General features: G+C 39.4%; 1 protein-coding gene across 3 annotated transcripts in view; it reads right to left on the minus strand.

Moving 5' to 3' along the window:
• Positions 1-19,944, minus strand: part of ZFYVE9 (zinc finger FYVE-type containing 9) — a 135,017-nt gene that overhangs the window by 81,115 nt on the left and 33,958 nt on the right. For 2 of the 3 annotated variants that reach the window (XM_015139751.3, XM_077957040.1), the window contains 3 exons: positions 7,393-7,492; positions 4,449-4,625; positions 2,650-2,819 (listed from right to left, as the gene is read on the minus strand). In XM_015139751.3, the coding sequence (XP_014995237.2) occupies positions 2,650-2,819; positions 4,449-4,625; positions 7,393-7,492 (447 nt within the window). The remainder of the gene's footprint in view (positions 1-2,649; positions 2,820-4,448; positions 4,626-7,392; positions 7,493-19,944) is intronic. The other variant, XM_015139754.3, reaches the window with a different exon arrangement.

Consider the following 19,944-nt stretch of genomic DNA (forward strand, 5'->3'; position numbering starts at 1 on the left):
GAGAGCACAACATAATATGGCTTAGCTTGTCTTATAATGAGCAGAAAATTGTTTCCCTATAACATTCACTCACTACACCTTCCTCATTCTTTCAAAAATGTTTACAGTTTAAGAACCAATCATACAAACTAAGAGATAGGAAATAAATTTAATAGGAAGAAAAAAACATCACCCTCCCGCCTCAGCCTCCTGAGTAGCTAGGACTACAGGCATGTGCCATCATGCCCAGCTAATTTTTAAATTTTTTGTAGAGACAGAGTCTGACTATGTTGCCTAAGCTGGTCTCAAACTCGGGGCTCAGGCAATCCTCCTGCCTTGGACTTCCAAAGTGCTGGGATTACAGGTGTGAGCCACCGCGCCCAACCCAAACTAACACTTCTTGATGTGATCCTTTAAGAAATCACCCTCATGGCCGGGCGTGGTGGCTCAAGCCTGTAATCCCAGCACTTTGGGAGGCCGAGATGGGTGGATCACGAGGTCAGGAGATCGAGGCCATCCTGGCAAACATGGTGAAACCCCATCTCTACTAAAAAATACAAAAAACTAGCCGGGCGAGGTGGCGGGCGCCTGTAGTCCCAGCTGCTCAGGAGGCTGAGGCAGGAGAAGGGCGTGAACCCGGGAGGCGGAGCTTGCAGTGAGCTGAGACCGGGCCACTGCACTCCAGCCTGGGCGACAGAGCGAGACTCTGTCTCAAAAAAAAAAAAGAAATCACCCTCACTTATGTAGGATTGTCATTACTGCCAAAAAATGTTTAATCTGAAACTAATCATGAGAGAAAAAAAAAAAAAGACAAATACAAATTGAGAGTCTCATGTAAAACATGGCCCAAATACTTAAATATTAATGATACAAAAACTTAAAAAAAAAAGTAAGAGAACTGTTCAAGATTAAAGCAAACCAAAGAAATATGACAACTAAATGAAATTGTGGTCCTTAATGAGATCTTGATTTTTAAAAATAAACTTTATTTAAAAAATTAATATATCTGTGCACACACATATATGTAAAAATGAAATCTATAAAGAACATTATTGTGACATTTGGGGAAATCAGAATTATATGTTAAGTTTCCGTCTCATGTGATAATTGTATTGTGGTTATATAAGAAAAGGACTTTTCTTAAGGTACACAAGTTGAACTATCAAATGGTGAAGTGCAACCAATCCTTAAATGGGTCATTAAAAAAAATGTGTATGTACTGTGAAGTGGTAGAGTAAATGTGGCAAAATGGTAATAGTTGATGAAGATAGGTGAAGAGTATATGGGTATTCACTATACTATTCTTGTAACTTTTCTATAGGTTGAATTTGTTTCCAAATAAATAGTTGTGGCCAGGTTTGCCTATAGTTCCAGCTATTTGGGAGGCTGTGGCGGGAGGATCCCTTGAGCCTGGGACGTTAAGGCTGCAGAGAGCCATGTCTGTGGCACTATACTGCAGCCTGGGCGACAGTGAGACTTTGTCTCAAAAAAAACCAAAACAAACAAACAAAAAAACAGTTGCGGGGAATAAAGAAAAAACTTTCTTGACAGTCACTGTGGAGATACAAAGAAGGATTAGACATAGTCCTGGCTGTCACCCTCAGCAGCCATAGAAAAATTTAAAAAATAGAAATATTTGAAGACAAATATTACATGGTTCAATAACTCACCAAACAGGTAACTCAGCTCTGCATGTCAAAAAATCTAATCTTAACAACATGCAATTTCAATTACAATCAAACTCACAAATTATATAGGATGTAAATGTCTGAAAAAATATTACTTGTTAATATAAATAATTAGTAACTAACAATTCTATGAAAACATCAGGAGTAAAATTTTTATCCAATCCTGATAGGGTGTGGTGGCTCACACCTGTAATCTGAGCACTTTGGGAGGCTGAGGCGGGTGGATCACTTTAGGTCAGGAGTTCGAGACCCAGCCTGGGTAACACGGTGCAACTGTGTCTCTACTAAAAATACAAAAACTAGCCTGGTATGGTGGCAGGTGCCTGTAATCCCACCTACTTCAGAGGCTGAGGCAGGAGAATTGCTTGAACCTGGGAGACAGAGGTTGCAGTGAGCCAAGATCACGCCACTGTACTCCAGCCCGGGCAACAGAGACTCTGTCTCAAAAAAACAAAAAAAAAAGTATCCAATCCTAATGTAAAATGTGGACTTGGATTGATTACGATGTGTCAGTGTAGGTTCAACAAGTGTAACAACTGTACCACTTGGGTAGGGGATGTTGATAAGCCAGGGTTTTCAACTCAGCTCCTCAGCCCCTTCATGTTACCTGCTCTTCCTCACCATAGCACTCCTGAGAGGCTGCCACAGAACCTGGGGAACATGCTTTAAAAGCCAATGTAGCAAGGGGATAGAACTCTCTACAGCCCGACTGCTAGCTACAGTGGAGCACCTGAGCTCATCTGAAAACAATCTTCATTAAGAACCTTTCTCCTGAAAAAAACTTCTAAATATACAGTAAAGAACAACAGCTGATTTTTGCCACATTTACTTTATCCATATATGTGCACATACACACTAAGTTGTATCCAAAACCTAAAGAGTTCCACACAAAAGTAATTCAACATAGAAAAAGGCAAGACAGACGCAGCACAATGCTGAGTAAAGTAGCTATGCAATTTTAGTTGCTGTTTTGTTTTCTTACCTCTGCTGGTAGAGGACTGGTAGTTACTGGCTTGACTGGGTCATGTGACACAGCCAGGGTTCCTGCAGAGGAAGTTCCATTCATTGTTAATTTGGCTGCATCAGCAACTTCTCCATTGGGCAAGATCCCATCAGCAAACCAAACTCGCCTCTGCTCTCTGGGCTGAGCCACTTGAGGGGCCAGAAAAATAAAACAGGCATCAATGTGACATTGGAAGGTTTTCTAACATCAAAGAAGAGAAGGTCACCAATTCCAGTTGTACAAAGAAATCACAACTTGGCAACTTACAATCAGAAACATCAGAAATGTAACTGTATATAAAAGTGGTTATAAATGAATTAAAAATACAAATGTAAATATATTCTTTACTTCTTTAACTTATATGCAAAGAGTAAAAAATACTTTGCTTTGAAATATTAAGAGTGCTTAAACACATCTATGATTATGTCACATACTCTGTCCCGTATCACTGACAGAGAAACTAAGGAAAGTGTTCAAGTGCCTCGGAAATAAATTAATGGCAAGGGGAAAAAAGCAATAGACATTCACATTTTCTAAAGGTATGAGGTTTCCAAAGAAATTAAACATCTGGAAAAGTGATATGGTACTTTTAAAGGGCAAAAGATGCCCTGAAGAATGTTAAAGAATAATTCATTTATAATGGAAGAGCTGGCACAGACATGTAAGAATTGGGAAGCAAACTGACCAGATCGTTGCCTGAAGTGTAACGGAAGAAGAAAAAGACTGATCTGGCAGTGCAAAAGTAATTTGTGTTTTAGTAAAAAGACGGAAAAAGCTGGAAAACTGACTCTGATGAAATGATCCTTTAAGTCCAGTTTTTGAAATCAGTTCAAACAGCCAAAACACACAGAGACTAGGGAAGAACAACAAAAACAACAAATGAAGAGAATAAAGATTTTAAGAAAGCCTAAATTCATAAAAATACAAGGAGTATGACTAAGGGATGATCTGAAAAGAGAAAAAATGGGGAAGAGTATGATAATGTCAATAGAAGTCTATGATCTTCAAAAGGGGAGGTAGGTTATTTAGCAAGGGGAAGGGAATATTAATAGATGAAAAGATAAAATTAATGAAAGAAGACTGATTTTCATTACCAAGGGAAACCTGATAAGATCATTTTAAGGAAATAAATGTTATTTTTACTATTCATAATCCCCTGCACTTACACAGTGTCTTTCATCTAACAATATCATAATCATAAAGATATAATAAATCAATGTAAGTTGAGCCTGTAATTTTCTACCTGTCATATGATATAATCAGAATTAAAGTTCTAGATTTAAAGTCTATGTCCCTAACACAAAAATGTTCATATTTTTATATGGACAGATTAAAAATGAAAAGAGAAAATGGCAATGTATATTCCAAAAAGCAATACTTGATTGGGCTGGTCAGAAAGAAGAACTCTCATTTTTACCACTTACTAAACTCCTACAAAAAACATTAAGGTAGGCATGAGGTAGGCTAGGAATTTACAGACTGACTTCAAATTCTGCACCTCTTTTTAAGGACAAGCAGTGTAATTACTCCATTCTTAAGTTGGAGAGGAGACTGACATATATTCTGAGGTGCCTCTAAAATACCAAGCAACACAATATTATTCTCTACTTGCCCAGAAATAGTCTTGACACATTTCTCACCTTATTGTTCCATTTTAATAACCATCCAAAGAGACTTATCTGCAGTGTTTTTTAAGACTTGTGCTGTAAAGTCATATCAGCACCTTTTCAGAGGAACTTCGTGAGGAAAAAGAGAGAGAATAGCACATGATCCCCTACCTTCTGCTCCAGGGTGCTTTAAAACTCCCACAGGTACCATCACAGTGGGAGGTGGAGAGCTCAGAGCTCCTGAGGCCTGAGCTTGCTGCAAGGGAGGGATAGTAGAACAGTATTCAGCAGGATTGTTAGGGTTAGGGCTCTGGCTTGAGGCACTCATCATGTTCTCCCAGGCTTGAGCTAAAGCAAATACAGACACAATCAATGTGAATGGATTGCAAAATATGGACATCAAGACCTCCACAATATTGGATAAATACTGCAGCTTCTCCTAATTAATACTCATAGTATGTCTCTCTTCCAGCTAGTGAAGGTATTAAAGAGATAGATGATTTTATGTAATAAAGGAGACCATTTAGCCAAGTAAACTATTTGGTTGGAGCAAATAAGAACATGATTTTTTTTTTTTAAAGAATTAGACTAGGCACGGTGGCTCATGCCCGTAATCCCAGCACTTTGTGAGGCAGAGGCGGGCAGATCACGAGGTCAGGAGATCAAGACCATCCTGGCTAACACAGTGAAACTCCATCTCTATTAAAAATACAAAAAATTAGTCAGGCGTGCTGGTGGGCGCCTGTAGTCCCAGCTACTCGGGAGGCTGAGGCAGGAGAATGGCGTGAACCCGGGAGGCGGAGCTTGCAGTGAGCCAAGATCACGCCACTGAACTCCAGCCTGGGCAACAGAGCAAGAGTCCATCTCAAAAAAATAAAAATAAAATAAAAAAGAATTATCGGATATTTCTGATAGACTGATAGCAGATCAGTCTGAGTGAAAGGTTGGAGCCTGGCTTCTTTATAGGAGACCAAACATTTCCTTAAGAGGGAGTGAAACAACAACAAACTTTAAGAATTTGAAACCGGGATAGCATTTAGACATTTTTTCATTTGTTTTAATATTTAATGCATTTTATAAAGTTCTATCAAAAAGCAAAATCAGGGGCTAAAATAGCATAACTCTACTGTATAATTTTAAGTTTCATTTCTAAACTTTTAAGGCTCTTGTTAAAGTAAAATCTCATTAAAAATTTCTAAAGCCTAAAGCTCAGGAGGACACATCTCAATATTTTTCTGAATTCTGCTTTTATGTAATCATCACCCTGTACAAAAGTATCCATCAGTAACAACCATTTCACATCTTTGGTGTGTCTCAAAAGCACAGGACCTATTTGAACATGAAAATGTGCCAATATCATATAAATGTGATCAACCAATATAAATGATCACAAATACATTAAGATTCTGTGTACCCTATAATTTTACTAAATACTGACACATCACCTATTGCCTTTAAAGCAAATAGGATGAAAGGTGCTACAGAAATGAAAGATACCACATTTTATCTTCTAGGTTCAGGTAATACCACATGCCCAGAAATAGAAGTCACCCTCTTTTTAAGCATCCTTTCAAAAATCTCATTCAACATCAAAGAATGATCCATAAGATTCTGAATATTTATTGCCTCTAAACTGCAAGACAAGGCTAGTAACAAAAGCTATGTTCCTTTGAAAGCACTGGCAGGAAGAGGGGAGGAAGAGAAAAGGAGAAAGGGAAAAAGGAATAGGGAACACTGAAAAGCATCAAATTAAATATTAAGAAAAAGACCGGGCTAAGCCATGCGAGAGGAAAGACGCTGGAAAAACCAGGAAAAGTGGATTACCTTAGGATCCCCTGTTAAGGGCCTCCTTGGCTTAATAAAAAGTAAGTATTCCATGTGAATCCTCTGCCATTTCCTTCATCTTTAGCTATGCCAAGTTAAAAAAAAATTAGCTATCAAGTTGGAAGATCTCATCAAATAAAAGAGGTATTAGGTACTATAATTAAGCAGCATGCTCTTATCTGTGAATATGTGCCCGAAAATGAAAGCAGCAGAATAAAAATCATCAATTGAGCAACCAAGTGAAAAAACCACTATTTAAAAAGTAACCCTTAAGAGTGGAGAGAATGATTCATATTTGGTCAAAATCACAAGAATTCAGAAATGGGAGGAAACTGGGTGGATCATAGGAAATTAGAACAGATCAGATTAACTGTCATGCAATAGGTTAATAAGCCAGCAACAGGAAAACGTCACTATCAGCAATGCAGACAGACAGAGCAGGAGGGGTCTCAGAGCAGATAAGTTCCAGCCTCCAGGAGGCACACTATCCTGGCACAGGTAGCACTGGTGTTCAAGTTCAACATTTTATGTCTATTAGTGATTGTTCCAGCAACTGTACAAAGATGCATTCAAAGAGAAAATACTATAACCTGAACAATTTTAGTGTATCTTTTTACAAGAATACTCAGGGTTTTAACTAATATGCCCTTAAAATCATTTCCAGTCCAGCAAAAGATGAACACTGGATAAGTTTTATTTACTTTCCCCAGCCATATTCTTTTACCACATAAGAACTAGATTCTAAACCACTATTCTCATAGCAAATCTAAGTAGCATTAAAGAGATAAATAGGCTTTAAAAATGCAATTTCCTACTTGGTCCTAGATGCTAAAATACTTATTTTCAACAAGGTGAGTGAAACAAGGTGTTGATAAGAACGCATGCTAAGTTATTAAGTTGTTCCTTAGAAAGAGATGGCTTCTCTTAAAAGGAAAATCTCAGCCCAATTTTAACATCTCATCATCTGGTGATCAAAAGCTCCCCGTTCCCACCTCACCCTGGTTATTTTATAGGAACACAAATAACTACCTCGCACCAGATTTTCAAAGAACTTCCACTATTCCTGCAAAACTTACCTGGCTTTAGCATTCATTCATTAAATTAGGCACAGGAATTCTGAAATGCTAAGATACTTCCAAAACATAGAAATTTAGCTAAATATTTTCAGTTAAAGTTATGACATTTGAGAAGGTGAGCAACTTGTAAAGAAAGGCGGGGGGAAAAAGTATTTTCCTGGGCATTCCCTTATTCTGTCTCAATAACTATGAAATCAACCTGTTTTAATACTTACCATTCATTAGCACTGAATGGCAGATTACACACACTCTAGCTTCCTTTCTGTCCATGTATAACAGTTTACATTTCAGGCTACAGCAGGAAGCACAGAAAACCTGTGGGGGGAAAAGAATACACAAAATTTACTAGGGATTACAGTGCAAAGAGAGTGAGCCAATATCGACAAATACTGATTGTCAGTGAACCTTATTAAACTACAATACTAAAGTTTCAAAGAAAATGTAGTTCAGGAAGTTGGGTAATTCAAAAGCAAGAGTGAGACTACAAGTCTGTCAACAATACAGAAATGGAAAACGTTGGCTGAAAATAAAAATCTTAGCAAAGATCACGTGGCAAATACACAGCAGTAGGGAAAAAAAACCACCTGAATTACCCTTAGGCAAGATTTCTATGCACACAATCACCTAACATGGGTACTGAAAGATAGTTACATCTGCTATTTCCATATGGAAAGGAATTATAGCAGGATGAAATAAACAAAGATTGGAATTGCGTTTTAACTTCTGTTTGTTACTATCCTTACATGTGGAATAACAACTACACCAGCTGTTTTCACTGTTTTTGCTATGAAGGCCAAGGGTCAGTATATACAACTCAATCATAAACACATGCACTGCTTTAGCTACAGGAAATCAGAGCAGGCAATCAAAATCTGCCATGCCAATTTCCACCTTCTGGGCTTGGTTCCTGGTAATTTCACTTCCTTCTCCCTTCTACACTAGGCAACAACAATCTCCTTTGTTCCTGTTAAGATTTTTCTCTTTTTTTTTTTTGAGACACAATTTGACTCTGTGGCCCAGGCTGCAGTGCAGTGGTGCGATCTTGGTTCACTGCTGCAACTTCCACCTCCTGGGTTCAAGTGATTCTTCTGCCTCAGCCTCCTGAGTACCTGGGACTTCAGGTGTGAGCCACCACACCTGGCTAATTCTTGGTTTTTGTATTATTAGAAGACATGGGGTTTCACCATGTTGGCCAGGCTGAACTGAAACTCCTGAACTCAAGTGATCCACCCACCTCAGCCTCCCAAAGTGCTGGGATTACAGGCATGAGCCTCCACACCCAGCCATTTATTTTCTTGAAAACTCATCAGTCATTTATCACATAGAGCCTTACGGTGGCAAAAGCCTGTTCCCAGTAGGATAAATTCTACTTCTTCAGTTTTTACGCCAAGAAGCATCCTATACTTTACAAAGTTGAACCAAGAGATGAGGGGTCATATTAAAGTCGAAGTTAAGATAGATATCTCCCATCCTACTGTGTATAATTAATATCTAGTTACTATGATTGTTATCAGTTTACAATTTTTATAGGGCTTGACATTCTTAAATGTGATATAGGAAGATATCCCTGTGATATAGGGAGAACAAAGGGTATATATATTATCCTTATTTTCTATCAGAAGAAAGAGTTTAGAGGGTTAAATGACTTCAAGTTCACAGCAAACTATATGAATACTAGGCACTTTACATGTGTTACATTTAACCTCAAAAATTCTATGAAGACACTCATTTACAATTAGCAGTTAGGTAAACAGATGAATGTTCCAAAACTCCTATGTTGAAATCTTAACCCCAAAAGTGATGGTATTAGGTAGTGGGGCATATGGGATTAGTGCCCTATAAAAGAAGCCTGAGAGAGACTCCTCACCCTTCTGCCCTCTGAAGTTAGAGTGAGAACACAACTATCTATAAGGAAGCAGGCCCTCACCAGATACCAAATCTACCGGTGCCTTGATCTTGGACTTCCCAGGCTCCAGACTGTAAGAAGTAAATCTCTGTTATTTATAAGCCATCTAGTCTATGGTTTTTGTTAGAGCAGCCCGAGTGGACTAAGACGTTAGGTAAAATTACCAAGATCATACAGTTAGTAAGTTACATGATTAATCTGTAGGACTTCAATGGCTCTGTAGTTAACTACTCTGTAATACTACTTCATACTAAATTACATATTTCATTTACATTTTGAGTCTTGACTTTTCCTTCTCCCTCCCCATGACCACATCCAGTCAGTCATTAAGTCTTGTTGGTTTTTCTTCTGAAATTGTTCTTCCAAAATCACATCTTCTCTTATCTCTAACATTGCTGCCTCTGTTCAGGCTGTTATTATCTGAGGACTAAACAATCATGATGATAAACTAACTGTTCTCCTAATTCTTCACATCTGCCTTTCCAATTAATCTTCCACACAAAGACTAGATGAAGGAACTTTCTAAAAAATAAATCCAATAATGTTAAATTTCTTAAAATCCTTCAATAACCTTTCTTATAAAGAGACAAAACCAAGAATCTGTCATTCACTCATTTATTTCACAAATATATGAACTCTTATTATGTACTGGGCACCAAGCTATCCAATGGGGATGTCGCAGAAAACAAAACAGACATGGTCCTTGCCTTCATGCAATGCAATTTAGTGCAAGGGTTTCAGGTTATAACCTAAAATCAAATAATAACACAAGGCTGGGTACAGAAGAGTACGCCTGTTGTCCCAGATACTACATGGGAGGCTGAGGCAGGAGGATGACTTGAAGCCAGGAGTTTGAAGACACATTACACTATGACTGCACCTGTGAATAGCCACTGCACTCCTGTCTGAGTAACATAGCAAAACGCTGTCTAAAAAAAAAAAAGAAAAAGAAAAGAAAAAGAAAAACCACACAAGTGAATATAAAATTATGTGTTTCAAAAGTGGTAAATGGTGAAATAAGATCATGTAATCTAGGCTCTAGCCTAGATTGGCAAGGTCAGGGAAGGTTTTATTTAGGAAATGACAAGAGATCAAATCTGAAGGATGGATAAGAGTTTTCTGTGCACAAAGAGGTGCCAACAGTAGAGGAATAGTATGTAACAGTACAGAAAATAGTATGTACATAGTTTCTATTAGGGGAAGAAGCATGGACCCACCAAAGAACTAAAACGTTAATATAGCTTGAGGCCCCAACAGTTAAGGAATGCATGGAATAAGCTGAGGCCAGACCAAGCAAAGGCTCTCTAGGATCTGTTTTGACCTTTTTAATAGAGCAATGGGAAAGCCCTTAAGCACTTTTTTTTTTCTTTGAGACAGTCTTGCTCTGTCGCCCAGGCTGGAGTGCAATGGCACAATTTTGGCTCATTGCAACCTCCGCCTCCAGGGTTCAAGCCATTCTCCTGCCTCAGCCTCCCAAGTAGCTGGGATTACAGGTGTGTGCCACCATGCCCAGCTAATTTTTGTATTTTTAGTGAGATGGGGGTTTCACCATGTTGGTCAGGCTGGTCTCGAACTCCTGACCTCAGGTGATCAGCCCGCCTCAGCCTCCCAAAGTGCTGGTATTACAGATGTGAGCCACCGTGCCCAGCCCCCACTTAAGCGTTTTAATCAAAAAGAAAGACATGATCAGATCTGTATGGCCACAGTGTAGGGGAAAAAAAAGTAAGAGAACAAGAATGGATTTGGGAAACTTTAATGAGCTACTGCAATTATTATAAAAAACATTAATTTATGATAAAAACATGAGCTTCAATAACCAATAAATACCTCCAAGGAAGTAAGGCAAAGAACTCACATTGGTAAATACACACAAAAAATAAATAAAATGGCCAATAGATATAGTAAATACCACCCATGACAAAATAAAACAATGAGGTATGTTTTTACTAAGAGACTAGCAAAGATTTTTTTTTTAACAGTGATATCTAATGGTGGTGAGGGTATAGCTCTCATATTCTGCTGGTAGCAATATACACTGGTAGGTTAATTTGACAATATCTTTTAAAATTGTGTTTATTCAGTATGACTCAGCACACACAGTTTTAAAATTTTACCCTACTGAAAACATCCACATGTGCAAAGAGATCTACACAAGAATTATCTCCATATTGTTTATAATAAAAGTTTTAAACAATCCAAGTGCTCATCAGTAGTATAACAGCTAATTAAACTGCAGTATACCCATAAAATGGAATCCCATTTCCGTAAAAAGAATGAGATAGTTCTGTACGTACTGGCTGACATGGAAAAGAAAAATATAGTCAAGTTGGAGGATGAGATCAGAATGGAAGTAGGGCCTTTTTTTTATTTTTAGACACAGCCTTGCTGTGCCACCCAGGCTGGAGTGCAGTGGCACCATTTCAGCTCACTGCAACCTCTGCCTCCCAGGTTTAAGCGATTCTGGTGCTTCAACCTCCTGAACAGCCGAGATTATTATTTTTTTATATTTTATTTTTATATTTTATTATTATTATTTTTTTAGACAGGGTTTCGCCATGTTGGCCAGGCTGGTCTCAAACTCCTACCTCGAGTGATCTGCAAGCCTGGGCCTCCCAAAGTGCTGGGATTACAGGCATGAGCTACCACAGCCAGCTGTCTTTTTCTCTCTTTTACTGTATATATTTTTTAATATATACATTTAAATGTTGTATTGGGATATTTTATTTTATTTTGATTAGTTTTTTCTGCACTGTTTAAATTAGAAAAAATAAAAAATAAATTAGTTGGTTTTATGGGTTGAACTGTATCCCCAACAAATACTTAAGTTGAAGTCTTAACTCCTAACACCTTAGAATGTGACCTTATTTGAAGACAGGGTCTCTACAGAGGTAATCAAATTAAAACGAAGTGATGAGGGTAGTCTCCTAATCCAACAGGACTGATACCCTTACAAAAGGGGCAAATATGGATACAAGAAGAACACTTTATGAACATGAAGATGTCCATCTATAAACCAAGGAGAGAGACATGGAAGAGATCTTTTCCAGACAGCCCCCAGGAGGAACCAACCCTACTGTCACCTTAATTTCAGACTTCTAATAACTGTGAGATAATAAATTTCTGCTTAAGCTGCCCAATTGGTGGTATTTTGCTAACTCTAGCAAACTAATATAGTTGGGAACATTCAGAAGTAGTGAGTTAGTCTTTGGGACAATAATCTCAAACAAGAATTATTTTTTAAGAAGAACAAAATATCTTAAAAAAAAAAAAAAAAAAAAAAAAGCAAGGGAGCAGCAAACGGAGTAAACACAGAAGAACCCAAGAATACCCATCTTTCTCAACATCCCACAGGCCGAAGAACAGTACAGAGAGATCCTTTACATTTCCAATGGGATTAGAGGAAAGCACAGGAGTTAGCTAGAAAAGTAGATGACTCTTCAAAGACAGACTATGACATAGTGAGATTCATAGGTCATAAGAATTAGTATCACAAAGGAGATGGGCAGAATCTAAGAGATCTAAGCCAGGCTGGGAACAGATTAATAATCCTGAATTTGAAATTACTGGATAATAGTCAATTTGCCTGAAAAGATCAAGATAAAATTATCTACCATGAGCCAGGTTAGTCAGTGCTTCTCAACAGGGGCACTCCTGGCATTTTAGGTGGGCCAATTCTTCATAGAACAATACTGTCCTGTGCATAGCAAGATGTTTAGCAGTCTTGGTATGCACAGGTTACTAAATGCCAGTAGCAGCCTCAGTCATTCTGACAACTAAAAATACCCCACCATATTCCAAATACGATCTAAGTACCTTCCCCAGTTCTCTAAGCTACAGGTTTAGAGTAAAAAAGTAAAGTCAGTTCTAAAAATTAAGAGACTTACATATTTGCGAACCTGAACTTAAATTATACTGCTGAAATATCTTACCATATGCCATATATCTTTATCACAACACAATCTACTGCACTGATTGAACTTATTCTCCATTTCCCCACACTAGAATGTAAACTCCATGGAATAATGAGCTAAATTATTTTTAATACTGGTATCTTCAATATTGTGTCTGAAACATAGTACTCAGTAAATATTTGCTGATTGTTTCCTTGAAAAGTAAAGTTATTGCATAAATAAATGTTATGAATGGGACTAGGCACAGTGGCTCATGTGTGCAATCCCAGCACTTTGGGAGGCCGAGGCAGGTGGATTACCTGAGATCAGGAGTTCGAGACCAGCCTGGCCAAACATGGTGAAATCCCATCTCTACTAAAAATACAAAAATTAGCCAGGAGTGGTGGCAGGCACCTAGAATCCCAGCTACTCAGGAGGCTGAGGCAGAAGAATCGCATGAACCCAAGAGGCGGAGGTTGCAGTGAGCAGAGATCACACCACCAGATTCCAGCCTGGGAGACAAGAGCAAAACTCTGTCTCAAAAAATAAATAAATACATAAATACATAAATGTATGAATGGAAAAACAAACAGTAATGTACACTTTTCTGGGAAGGACTATATCATTCATACCCAAATTCAGAAAATAATTTAGAGCCATTAAAATTTTGCAACAACACATTTTAATCTGTTTCACAAGAGTGATCTCAAGATTTGGATGCCTAATGGTTATGACTGACATCATATGGCAGGATCTGTATGATCTGCCTAAGTGTAAAGAGACAAAACAAGGTAACTTATACATTCTAAACGATGTTTCAGCTAAGTACTGGTTAAAAGGTTCCATTTGTTTTTTATATGTAATTTTCTTTAATGTGGCACTTCTGTGTTCCTATTTCAACTTGATTATTCTCTAGTCAGATGACCTCATGGAAATAATGTAAACTCTCTAGGTCTTAGTTTTTCTCACATGTAAACTAGAAATGCTAATACAGTATTCCCTTCATAAGGCTTTTATGAAGATTAAATGAGATTATATGTGTAAAATGTAGCATAAAATAGGTTCTAAATGTATGTTGGGACCTTTCTTATTTCCCTTTCCTTTCCTTTTAAAATTTCCCACTGCAGGCTTTCCACATAACAAATCCTATTGCTAAATTTGTGAACATGCTTTATATTCAAAGTACCACTTTGTGCCTATTTATACCCTCTTACAGTGTGAATAACACTTATTCCTTTGCAATTCTTGAAAATTCAAATCATCAAATGCTCACTTATTTCTTTCCAAATTAGAAAATGCAAAAAATGATGTCCCAGGTCTTCAAAAAGCCCTATAATTATGACAAAAATAACTGTGATGTGAGAATAATAAAAACAGGAGAGGAGAGTGCATAGGACTGACCAACGTCCAGCTGTTCACAAAGACCAGTGAAAGTAACAACTTACAAAAATTGTGAAATGCAAAAGAGTACTTTATCCCTCCACTTACTAGCACATAGCAAAAATCAGTATCATAAGATCTAAAGCAGTTCAAACAAATCCAGACCCTTGCCTCTGTCTAAACACCTGTTTAAACTTCACTGTTATTAATAGAAAACAATAATAATTATGAGTCATTTTCATTTTAAGTGTCCATTACGGAAAAGGTTAAAGAGATCTCTAATTCAGATTTTCATTATATCCAAGTGAGGCTGTACAAACAAAAAGCTGTAACACCAGAATTGGAATAAAACAACATTCATCACAGAACTTTAAAAATGTTTGCAATTCATGTAATCAGAAATTACTTCCATTAATGTACTATGAATTAATTTTTATGTATTCTGAAACTATCTTCTAAATAGCACATGTATATTGCATTAAATGTTTTATGTGTAAGTTAAAAAGTGTAAATTTATCATAAAAAGCAATTAAAATATATCCTTATATTTTGTAATCAAGTTCTGACCATTCCATTCTTTTTTTTTTTTTTTTTTTTTTTTGAGATGGAGTCTCACTCTGTTGCCAGGCTGGAGTGCAGAGGCCCAATCTCGGCTCAGTGCAACCTCTGCCTCCAGGGTTCAAGCAGATTCTCCTGCCTCAGCTACCCAAATAGCTGGGATTACAGGCGCACGCCACCACACCCAGTTAATTTTTGTTATTTTTAGTAGAGACGATGTTTCACCATGTTGGCCAAGCTGGTCTCGATCGCCTGAACTCGTAATCTGCCTGCCACAGCCTTCCAAAGTGTCCATTCATTTTTAAAACTTTTTATTATACAAATTTTCAACCATACAAAAGTACACATAACAGTATAATAAACCCCGTGCCCATTACACAGTTTCAACACTTGTTTTATTTATTTATGTATTTATGTATTTATTTATTTATTTATACGGAGTCTTGCTCTGTCGTCCAGACTGGAGTGCAGTGGCCCAATCTCGGCTCATTGCAAGCTCTGCCTCCCGGGTTCACGCCATTCTCCTGCCTCAGCCTCCTGAGTAGCTGGGACTACAGATGCTCGCCACCACGCCTGGCTAATTTTTTGTATTTTTAATAGAGATGGGGTTTCACCGTGTTAGCCAGGATGGTCTCGATCTCCTGATCTCGTGATCCGCCAGCCTTGGCCTCCAAAAGTGCTGGGATAACATTTATTAAAACGAATTCCTACCTACTTCTCCCCATCCGATCACTCTGAAGTAAACCTCAGATATCATTTCATCTTTAAATATTTCAATATATATCTTGAAACATAAAAAAAAAATTTTTTTTTTTTGAGACGGAGTCTCTGTCACCCAGGCTGGAGTGCAGTGGCACGATCTCTGCTCACTGCAACCTCCGCCTCCCGGGTTCAAGCCATTATCCTGCCTCAGCCTCCCACACAGCTGGGACTACAGGCGCCCGGCACCATGCCCAGCTAATTTTTCTATTTTTAGTAGATACAGGGTTTCACCATGTTGGCCAGGATGGTCTCAATCTCTTGACCTCGTGATCCGCCCACCTCGGCCTCTCAAAGTGCTGGGATTACAGGCGTGAGCCACCACGCCCAGCCATAGAAATATTTTTTAAACATAACAATGTCACTTCCATACCTTAACCAAACAACAATTTCTTTTCCTTCCTTTTTTTTTTTTTTTTTTTTTTTTTTTTGAGACAGAGTCTCACTCTGTCACCCAGACTGGAGTGTAGTGGCCATGGTCTCGGCTCACTGAAACCTCTGCCTCCCGGATTAAAGAAACTGCCTCAGCCTCCCGAGCAGCTGAGACTACAGGCACATGCCAATAAGCCTGACTTATATTTGTATTTTTAGTAAAGACGGGGTTTCACCATGTTGGCCACATTGGTCTCAAACTCCTGACCTCAAGTGATCTGCCTGCCTTGGCTTCCCAAAGTTAAAGGATTACAGGTGTGAGCCACTGCGCCTGGCCAGTTTTGGTTTTTTTTTGTTTTTTTTTTTTTGAGACAAAGTCTTGCTCTGTTGCCCAGGCTGGAGCGCAGTGAGGCAACCTCAGCTCACTGCAACCTCCGCCTCTGGGTTCAAGCAATTCTCCTGCCTCAGCCTCCCAAGTAGCTGGGACTACAGGCATGTGCCACCACGCCCAGCTAATTTTTTGTATTTTTAGTAGAGACGGGTTTTGCCATGTCTGCCAGGATGGTCTTGATCTCTTGACCTCGTGATCTGCCCACCTTGGCCACCCAAAGTGCTGGGATTACAGGTGTGAGCCACCACACCAGGCACAGTTTCTTTTTTCTTTTTTTTTTTTTGAGATGGAGTCTCACTCTTTCTGCCCAGGCTGGAGTACACCGGCACGATCTCGGCTCACTGCAATCTCTGCCTCCTGGGTTCAAGTGATTCTCCTGCCTCAGCCTCCCAAGTAGCTGGGATTACAGATGCCCACCATCATGCCCAGCTAATTTTTTTGTACTTTAGTAGAGACAGGGTTTCACCATGTTTGGGCAGGCTGGTCTCGAACTCCCGACCTCAGGTGATCCACCCGCCTCTGCCTCCCAAAGTGCTGGGCTTATAGGCGAGAGCCACCGTGCCCAGCACAATTTCTTAATAACATGAAATGTCCACTGTTCACATTTTCAATAGTAACATTTTTGACACAATTTTAATGAATGTATTATTTCTTCTTTTTCTTTTTTTTTTTTTTTTTTTTTTAAAGAGTCAGGGTCGGCCAGGTGCGGTGGCTCACGCCTATAATCCCAGCACTTTGGGAGGCTGAGGTGGGTGGATCACCGAAGTCAAGAGTTTGAGACCAGCCTAGCCAACATGGTGAAACCCCATCTGTACAAAAATATAAAATTAGCCGGGCATGATGGCGAGTGCTTGTAATCCCAGCAACTCAGGAGGCTGGGGTGGAAGAATCGCTTGAACCCGGGAGGCAGAGATTGCAGTGAGCCGAGACAGTGCCACTGCACTCCAGCCTGGGTGACAGAGCAAGATTCCATCTCAAAAAAAAAAAAAAAAAAGTCAGGGTCTCGTCCTGTCTCCTAGGCTAGAGTGCAGTTGCACAATTACAGCTCACATAGCCTCAAACTCCGGGGCTCATGCAATCCTCCCATCTCAGCCTCCTGAACAGCTGGGAGTATAGGCACATGCCACCATACCCATTTAATTTTTATTTTGTGGGTTGGGGGCTGTCACTATATTACCCAGGATGGTCTTGAACTCCCGGTCTCAAGCCGTCTTCTCACCTTGGCCTTCCAAAGTGCTGGGATTACAGATGGGAGCCACCATGCCTGGCCTTATTTCATGCTTGAACCAGGCTTCAAATAAGGACCATACACTGTGGTTGGTGAATGTGACACAAGTCTCTTTTATTATATAGGTTCTCTTCAAACAACTTTTTTTGAAGAAACTGAGCCATTTTTCCTGTCCTGTCCCACAATCTGGCAATTCTGATTGCTACCTGCGACACTGTTTAATGTATTTCTTTAACTATGTAGCTCCTATAAACTGACTGTTAAATTTAGAAATGTGACTAGATTCTATCTGACTCTTTTGGCAAGACTGCTTCATAGAGCCTACACTGTTTTTAATGGAATCAATGCTGACGGAATCAGTGCTAAGAAGCACTATATTCTATAATCTCAACACTTTGGGAGGCTGAGGTGGGAGGATCATCCGAGTCCATGAGTTCAAAACTAGCCTGAGAAACATAGCGAGATCCCATCTCTATTATTGTTAAAAAATAAAAATTACCCAAGCACAGCTGCAACGTAAAAATAAATAATAAAAATTAAATTTTAAAAATGAACCACTATAATAGTTGAAAAGGAAAGAAAAAGAGGTTGGGTATGCTGGCTCGCAACTGTAATCCCAGAACTTTGGGAGGCCGAGGCAGGCGGATCACCTAAGTTCAGGTGTTCGAGACCAGCCTGGCCAACATGGTGAAACCCCATCTCCACTAAAAAGATAAAAATTTGCTGAGCGTGGTGGCACATGCCTGTAATCCCAGCTACTCCGGAGGCTGAGGCAGAATTGCTTGAACCTGGGAAGGGAAGCGGAGGTTGCAGTGAGCTGAGGTTGTGCCACCTGCAACAAGAGCAAAACTATCTCAAAAAAGAAAAAAAAAAAAAAAAAAAGAGCCAGGCGTGGTGGTTCACGCCTGTAATCCCAGCACTTTGGGAGGCTGACATGGACAGATCACAAGGTCAGGAGTTCAAGACCAGCCTGACCAACATGGTGGAACTCCATCTCTACTAAAAATACAAAAATTAGCCAGGCGTGGTGGTGGCACATGCCTATTATCTCAGCTACTTGGGAGGCTGAGGCAGGAGAATCACTTGAACCCGGGAGGTAGAGGTTGTAGTGAGCCAAGATCACGCCATTACACTCCAGCCTGGATGACAGAGCAAGACTCGGAAAGGAAAGGAAAGGAAAGGAAGGGAAGGGAAAAGGGAAAAGGGAAAAGGGAAAAGGGAAAAGGGAAAAAGGAAAAAGGAAAAGGAAAAGAGGGTATAATAGCTCAAACTCAATGAATTAAAATTATTATTTTTTTTTTTTTGAGTCGGAGTCTCTCTGTTACCCAGGCTGGAGTGCAGTGACACAATCTCGGCTCACTGCTACCTCCCAAATAACTGGGACTACAGGTACACACTGCAATGCCCACCTTATTTTGGTATTTTTAATAAAGATGGAGTTTTGCCACGTTGCCCAAGCTAGTCTTGAACTCCTGACCTCAAGTGATCCACCTGCCTTGGCCTCCCAAAGTGCTGGGATTACAGGCGTGAGCCACTGCGTCCAGCCTAAAATTCTGTTTTTTGTGTGTGTTTTTTTTTGAGATGGAGTTTTGCTCTTGTTGCCCAGGCTGGAGACTGGAGTGCAATGGCACCATCTCGGCTCACTGCAACCTCCGCCTCCCAGGTTCAAGCGATTCTCCTGCCTCAGCCCCTCGAGTAGCTGGGATTACAGGCATGTGCCACCATGCCCGGCTAATTTTGTATTTTTAGTAGAGTCAGGGTTTCTCCATGTTGGTCAGGCTGGTCTTCAAACTCCTGACCTCTGGTGATCCGCCCGCCTTGGCCTCCCAAACTGCTGGGATTACAGGCATGAGTCACCACACCTGGCCTTAAAATTACTTTTTAAAAGTATGTTTCCTTCAGACATATCTGTTTCTATGCCCAAGAATAATTTAATTGTAAACAAAGCATAAGCTTGCATTCTAACTCTATTCATATGCCATCATAAGCATTTTTCATACTACCTTGTAATAATTTTTAATGGTTGAAGCAAAGGTATGTATTGTATTTAATTTACCATTAACCTTTTTTTTTTTTTTTCTTTTTTTTGAGACAGGGTCTCTTTTATCACCCAGGCTGAAGTGTACTGGCACAATCATGGCTCACAGCAGCCTTGACCTCCTGGGTTCAAGTACCTCCCAACTCAGCCTCCCAAGTAGCTGGGACTACATCGTCTATGCCCTACCATATCCAGCTATTTTTTAATTTTTAGCAGAGATGGTATGTTGCCCAGGCTGGTCTCAA

The sequence above is a fragment of the Macaca mulatta genome, chromosome 1 (assembly GCF_049350105.2).
Source record: "Macaca mulatta isolate MMU2019108-1 chromosome 1, T2T-MMU8v2.0, whole genome shotgun sequence".
Lineage (NCBI taxonomy): Eukaryota > Metazoa > Chordata > Mammalia > Primates > Cercopithecidae > Macaca > Macaca mulatta.